This window comes from Monopterus albus, unplaced genomic scaffold, assembly GCF_001952655.1.
Source record: "Monopterus albus unplaced genomic scaffold, M_albus_1.0 scaffold362.1, whole genome shotgun sequence".
Classification (NCBI taxonomy): Eukaryota; Metazoa; Chordata; class Actinopteri; order Synbranchiformes; family Synbranchidae; genus Monopterus; species Monopterus albus.
Window position 1 is genome coordinate 792,641 of NW_018128242.1, and position 7,674 is coordinate 800,314.

At 44.4% G+C, this 7,674-nt stretch overlaps 1 protein-coding gene across 1 annotated transcript in view; it reads left to right on the top strand.

The window, feature by feature from the left end:
* Positions 1–489: 489 nt before the first annotated feature.
* The window catches only part of LOC109951068 (disco-interacting protein 2 homolog C-like), a 69,831-nt gene continuing 62,646 nt past the window's right edge, over positions 490–7,674 (top strand). The window contains 1 exon segment of the mRNA XM_020585346.1: positions 490–1,129. Within this exon segment, the coding sequence (XP_020441002.1) occupies positions 1,051–1,129 (79 nt within the window). The 5' untranslated portion in view covers positions 490–1,050.

The window sequence follows — 7,674 nt, forward strand, 5'->3', positions numbered from 1 at the left end:
TGAATAAAGAATGACCACATTAAAAGGTACTGGCACTCTGTAAAAGACCTGAACATCGCTGATCAAACACTGCTAAATGAAATACACCTACATGGATAGTACCTGACTTCATGTCAGACAAATATAGTACTTTTTAGTACAAGGCATGTATCTGTGACAACTTTAGTTTCTTTCCTGAATCAAATGATTATAACAAAGCACAGTAGAATCCTCAGACTTGACTGATCCCTAGTGGGAAAATGGGAATCAGGATGTAAAGTGCTTCACATAAGTATGAGGTAGCTCCACCTTTACCAGCTGCAGTATTAAAGTGATGGACACAGTAACGCATCAGTCACTATGATCCAATAATGTGGTGCTAATACTTTTGTACTTAGATAAAATTTTGAATGCAGGACTTTTACTTGTAGCAGAGTATTTTACCCTGTTGTGTTGCTAATTAACTGCTGGGCTATACACACTGAAATGTTTATATGGAAATAAGATTGATTGGTTTTGCCTTGTTACGTTTGTGAGTAAAAGTGAAGTATTTTTACTGTCATCTGTCACTTGAGCCGAGAACTGTGGCCACTTGTAGCCGACTGATGATTTCGGGCTCAGGTGTCCCTACGGGCGGCGGTGCTGCTGTGGGCGCGGGAGCTTGCTGCGCCCCCTGCCGGTGATGCCCTGCGCAGCCTCCTCTCTCCCTTCTTCCTCCACGGAGTCACGTGACACCAGCGGTAAGACGCTGCAAACGCTGCTGACTCGGAACCTCATCATCACCACCATCATCATCATCGACACTACCACCACCACAAGCACCGCAACGGCAGCGTAGAGAAGCGACCGAGCCATCGGAGTCTGTACCGTTTTGAGGGCCGGGCACCATGGTGGGGGCCCGTTAGAACCAGGCCCAGATTTGTCTTTGTTCTCCCTCGACGCCTCGTAGTCTCACCGCGCCTGTGCCGAGGAGGGGCCGCGGAGGAGAAACTCTCCCTTTCCGAGCGGAGGAGGAGGGGGCGGGAGTAGCAGCGGCTAAACCCAGGAGGTGTTTTCTACGGTACAAGCGGAATGGCGGACCGTGAGGCGTCGCCGATACCGTTGGAGATCCGAGCCCGGCTGGCGGAGCTGGAGCTGGAGCTGTCAGAGGGTAAGACAGTTATTTTAGAAATGAACGGTGAGTGTAAGTAGGCGCAACCTTCCCCGTTATTTTGTTATCTCATCACATCCATCACCATCCACACCTTCCCACTAACGGAATCTAACCCTTCATCCCTGCGCCCCCTCCTCCTCCTCTTCCGCTCCTCCCCGTCCAGATGTTTGTGAGGCAGGGACCTGCCTGGACATCTCCGTGTGGCCGGGAGAGGCTGAGGGCAGAGCGGGAACACACTGCGGGATTCCACCGCATAAATACACACCCGGGCGACCCGTTCGCCCGCTTTGGGTCCGGTTGTGTGACCTTGAGATGTTCACACAATCAGAAAAGACAACCCGTGTGTGTAATTATAGCGTTTGGATGCGACGCTGCGTGACAGAGCAGCGCAGCGGCAGTTCGCCTTCTGCTGCCCCTGCTCTCAGCACCTGCCTCTGTGTGTTTGGGCCTGCAGAGCAGCTGAGGATGAGGAGGATGCTTGGGAATATTTTTCAGCCACCCCCTCTTCCACAGATACCAAAAACACGCACACTCTCTGTCTATGGCCATTGACTCAACACAGCAAGCCACCCTGCTGTTACTTCAATACAATTCATCTCAGATACTAACAGGGCATCTCTGCCTTTTAGAACGGAGATGGCATATTTTATTCATACAGGCCTCTGTTGTGAGTTAGCTGGATTTAAGCCACCTTGTTTGAAGTGCCCATTTATTGTGTTAGTGCAAACAGATTTGTTTAATCACAGCTAACTAGGGTTAATTATGTTGCTTTGCTTTGCAGCAAAAATCCGATCTTGCATGATGTGGATTCAGTTTGTCAGGTCTACAAAGTGTGCAGTGAAACCTGCCTCACTTGCAGCTGAAAACTGTCACAGGAGCTCCAGGAGGATGTAGAACAGATGCTGTATATTCTGGGGCAAATGCTGAATAATTTAGCATGAAAAGGGTCAAGTCTCTACATATAGTACATCAGGAATCTTCAGCTATAAACCCAAAACATCAGCGCTATCCTTTGAAATCCCCAAAAGCTGTTGAACCTGATACATCAGACTGTCCCGTTTCCTTCTGATCAGCCTCATGAATCATAACATCCTTCAGTTTTTCACAGTGCAGTGACACACACACACACTCACACAGCGAGGTAGAACTGTGGCATTTTGGAGCTCCTAATCCAGCCAAGGGCATTTATCAGAGCAGAACCCGCTGCTGCCAGATGCTATTAATGATGGAAACAGTGGGAGGAGGTGGAAACGTCACATCCAGACATGAGACAGCACAAAACACTCCATATGTTCAGATGTGTGTGTTTGGAAGGCTGACAGGATTATTGGTGAAGCCTAATAGACAGATGGGTGTGTGTATGTCATAGGTGCTGCTACTGGTTGTGTGTTGATCACTGAAGGACAACTGAGTGGCTTTTGTGTGGTTTTTACCTTAGAGACTGGGTGCGGAGCTTGGACATCCTGAGGAAATTTGGAGGCAAAAGGAGCCAGTTGAGGTGCTTCAAACATCTGATTAGGGTGCCTCTGGAGGTTTTCCAGGCACGTTGAGCTAGTGGGAGGCCCAGGGTAGACCCAGAACATACTGGGGAGATTATCTCATCTAGCCCGGGAATGCCTCAGGGTCCCTCAGGAGGAGCTGGAAAGTGTTGCTGGGGCGAGAGATGTCTGGACCACCCTGCTAAAACCTGCTCAACCCCAGATAGCCAATTGATAATGGATAGGTGGATATTACAAAATAACAGTCTGGCATGCTGAAGATGAGGCTGTGTAAATCAGTGCAAAAACAAATGCCCTTATGTTTTCAGCTGGTTCTGATCAATATTCTGCGTATAAAAAGTCTGAAAGTAGTGACACAAGCCCATCACATTTCCCCAGAGCTCAGGTGGATGCCTTCAAATTGCTTTTCTGGTCCAAGAAACAGTCCATAACCCAAAGACATTCAGTTTAGAGCTGACCTTAGACTTTATGAATGACTGTAAGGATGCTGCTAAGTACTGTGTGTCTGTGATGCAGCGATGCTGTGCCGAAGAAACATTTCCACGAGGGGACAGTGAATTCTATCTCACATGGTGCGAACTGGTTGGCTGATGTGAGCCCTAATCCACTTTCCCTGTAGTGCTGGCTTAGAGAAGTGGCACACTGCAGCAGCTCTGATGACAGGTGTAATAAAGTGCGGTTTTCTGCGCAGAGACAAAAACAACTGAATAAACACATTTCACTAAGAACGGTAATGCTGAATGGGTTACACTCACAAGCGATGCTATGAAGTGAAAAACAGCTCCCTTGGCATGACGCACTGGTTTGATAAACATGTACGGCTGCTAGACATAGTCATCTGTTTCTCAAGGAGCTAAAAGGAACTTTACCATCACATGCATAAACAAGCTGAGCGGCTATGCTGTGCCCCCAGTGCAACAGTCTGCACTGGTAGTTAGCATTACAAACATTTTTACTCATTAAAGAACTGATACTCACACATCGTCTTTGACATTTAGCCAATTTATGAATAGGAAGAGGAAAATGATCTGCAACAACCTTGATAATGGTTTGAAATGAGTTCATTTTAATCCTGTCAGTCTAAAGTACAATCTTGCTTCTTAAACCTTCAGGCCATCACCGCTCTGAAAAACAGCTCCCTCTTCACTACAAACATCCGGTACAAACCCAAAATACTGCTGACTCTGCACCAATCCAGCTGTCAGTCACGTTCCATTTTAACAAGACCCCGAGATACTTCAACTCTCGCTTGGGGCAGCAACTCCCTCCCAACCTGAAGGGAGCAAATTGTCATTTTTCAGAAATTGCAGATAATGTCTCCCATATTTGCTTGATAAATGACTTCAATTGGTCATCAGATAATTTAATTGGCTAATCATGCTGGAGTACACTTCAGAACCTAAGACATACCGTACAACAGTTCAACAAAACGACAACTGGCAGGGAAGTAAAACAAGCCCTCTGATGGATTAACCAAGTTTTCAATCCACAAGGACGTCTGCTTTCAAATAAGCAGTGTTTAAGGACGGTGAGTCACTGCTGGTACCGAAATGAACCTCAGGCAGCCGTTTCCTGTCAGATTTGATGGGTACCGCTGCAGGAGGAAACTTTTTATTCTTCGTCTTTGAGCAGATGATCCGGCACTCCACCTGTTTATTAGATAAACTCAGGAATCAGCTGTGCTGTGCAGATAAGCCTCTCTCCCTGCACCCCCGCTTAGTGTCACTAAATCACATCTGCCGTATTACTGTGACCTCTAGGCATTAAGGCCCTGCTCTCCAGCATTTCGTTGGAACTCTCATGCAGAGTGAGTTGTAGATGGGACAGGCAGAGCTGTCGACGGACTTGACAGATGGTAGCGGCCGGGAATCTGCAGGCTTTCTGTTACAGGTCTGATGGTTAAGGTTGTCCTGCAGTTTTGAAAGTTAGTCTTACATGAGGAAGCTGTAGTTAATTCTGGATGGTTTTAGTGTGTTTAGTGTCCTCTGGAGTTGTTGTTGTTTGAGTGATGCTGTGTAATCAGTCTCAGGTGAATGTAGTGAAAGAGAAGCAGATTTAAAATGAGGGACTGTCTCCACACCACATTTAATCAGTAAAGTCCTGCTCAGATGCATTATTGCAGTCTCTCTCTCTATTTTTTAATAATTTTTTGCTGCAGTTCAGAGTGCAGCCCTAGGTTTTGTGTGTACATACAACAACAACAGGATACATCTGTGGCCTGAAGCATTTCATATCAGGTCAGTGTAGCCTTGCTTTTCTACAACTGCAATGCCTCACACTGTAAAAACAATGACTGTTTACTTGGAATGTTCATTAATAATCTATGATTAATGTTGCAGACACATGCTACTCAAGCTTAATGAACAAAATGATAAAGCTGCTGTGGACCAGAGGTTACAGTTTAGGGTTTAACATAACTGTCAAACTTCAGCTGATAAACTGATCAGCCAGAAAATTAATCAGCGACAATTTTTTATCGATATACTTTGTCATTTATGTCTTTGTGAATTGAATGTCTGCGTTTTGGACTGTTGGCCGAACTAAACGGCTAACAATGATAAAAGGATCAGGCCAATATAGGAGCTGATATTACCAGTACACAGGTTTGAGGACATTTAGAAACCATCTCCATTTAATAGTTTGTTCACCAAAGAGCACAGAGAAGTTAATGTCTGCACCGTCCCTGCTCAGTTCGTGTCTTCTGAACCACAGTTCTTAAAAAAAACAACAAATCTAAGGAGTCCCTGTCAAGATTGTTGTTTATGTTGTGTGTTTAGATAAATTACTATAGAGAATTTGTAGGTACTTCACGCTGTGTTGAATGTTGGGACAAGGGTGTCATTTTGTTAGGGAGGCACTGTATTTATTGGCATACTTGTTTTGTTTGGCTAAAAAGTTGCTTAAATCATTTAGATCTCACTTTACTGACTGTAGTCATTCAGAATGGATAACCATAGCTGACTAGAGCGGACCTAAAGATCCCATTGATGAGAGTGACAGACTGAAAAATGACTGTGCACCCTGAGCTCTGCTCAGCTCTCGGTTCGGGAGCTAAGTCTAACTAGCAGCTGTCGGCAGGTAACACAGACACCGCAGATGAATCAACTACTGTCCTGTCTGTGCTCAAGCTGAACAGCAAAGTGGACGTTTGGACGTAGTTGAAGCATCCCCTACTGTATGTAGCTGTATGGGATAGTTTTTGTTTTACTAACTTAGATGTATGTAGTATAGGTTGTTTATCTGCGTGTCGGCCCTGCGATGGACTGGCAGCCTGGTACCCTGCCTTCGCCCGATTGCTGGCTGGGATTGGCTCCGCCACCCCCCACCCCCGTGACCCTGTTTGGGACTGAGTGGTATAGAAGATGAATGAATGAATGTATGTAGTATACATCTCTATGATGGGTAATTAGTCCTTCCAAAATGGCACATCTACCCAAAAATCAACATGCTGTGACGACAGCTTCACATTCTATTTTGTTGTCAGTTTTCTTGCACTCACAAATACGATTTAGGACTCAACCATCCAGAGCTTGGGCTCTAATTTTAAGATTTTAAATTGGACTCAGGGGACTTGCATTTTGCGCTGCTTTCTGATACATTATTGACTTGACAATAAAGAATGAATAAGTAATGAATGGATTAATTATAATCATATAAATAATCATTTACTGGAGATTGGCCTGACATCCACTAAGAAGTACTTGAGTCCAGCAGCTCAGACCAGTCAGTGCACTGGGTAATGATGCAAGTTTCCACCTCCTGAGACAAAGCTCTCAGGCCTCCAGTCATTAGGGTTTGTAAACTGGCTCTGCTTTAGTCAGCAGGGCTGGGCACTGTCTGAATGCTGATAGTGTCTGAGTACTGGTACCACACTCTGATACTTTACTCTGAAGACTATGAACCAAAGTTCTCAGTTGTTAGATTTTGTCTGTATCAGGTGTCTCCAAATTCTTTTCCTCAGTGAGCTTCAAAATCAAAGTGGCTGAGAGCTGCTCACATTACTGTCTTATATTACTAGTTAGAATTAGTCACATATTGCATCACGACACTCAAACTGATCTTCAGCCTAAACCAGCTGAACAGGCTAATGGTTAAAACATCAATATCCAGTGTTCATCATAGCAATGGCAGTGCTTGTGATGTGTGCATTCAGGAAGCAATTTATTGTAGTTTGGCTTATAAACATGATCAATAACAGCGGCAATTAAGGTCGACTACTTCATAATTTAGTCAAATCTGAACACACAGACCTGATGGACATTTTACATTCAGTGTGACTTACACTTTCTGAGCATCTCATTATCTCCACAGCAAAACAACGTCATAGATAAAGATGCTCTTTATGACTCCAGATTTAATATTAAACTACTTCACTGGTGGCTGGCAGTACATACAGTGGTACACAGCAAACAGCAGCTGCCAGTAGTGAATCTGGTCAATTTAATTTGCTGAAATATAAACTAAAAAACATGTTCATGTTGCAGGCTGTAGTGTAACTCACTGAGTCTATGGCAACATATTTTAGTTTCAGATCATAAGAATGAAGACTTTTACAGTTTAATACAAGATTATTGGAAGAGTTGCACTTACCACTGAGTGATGTAATCGAGACAGTCCCAAAACGTAAGAATGCTGCGGACCAATTTGAAAACTTTTTCTGCGGTCCACCCAAACCTTTAAATAAAACCTTGATCAATACACGAGACTAAGATCAAGTATTTCTTTTTATTTCATAAACAGAACAATCCATGTACAAGTCAGTTTTTTGTCACTGATTCATTTGAGGTTAATTCTACAGAGGAGGTGGCAGTGGTGCGGCAGGTAGGGTAGTCATTTCCCAACCAGAAGGTTGAAGGTTCAAATCTCACTGCTTCCAGTCAAAGTGTCCTTGGGCAAGATGCTGAACCCCCTGTTACCCCCAATGGTTAGAATTATTGGTTGAGGTGGTGCTGCAGATGGCTGCCATCAGTTCTGTACCAGAAACAAATTCCTTGTGTGTAACATACTTGGCCAAATAAAGGTGATTATCCAGTAACAGCTTTC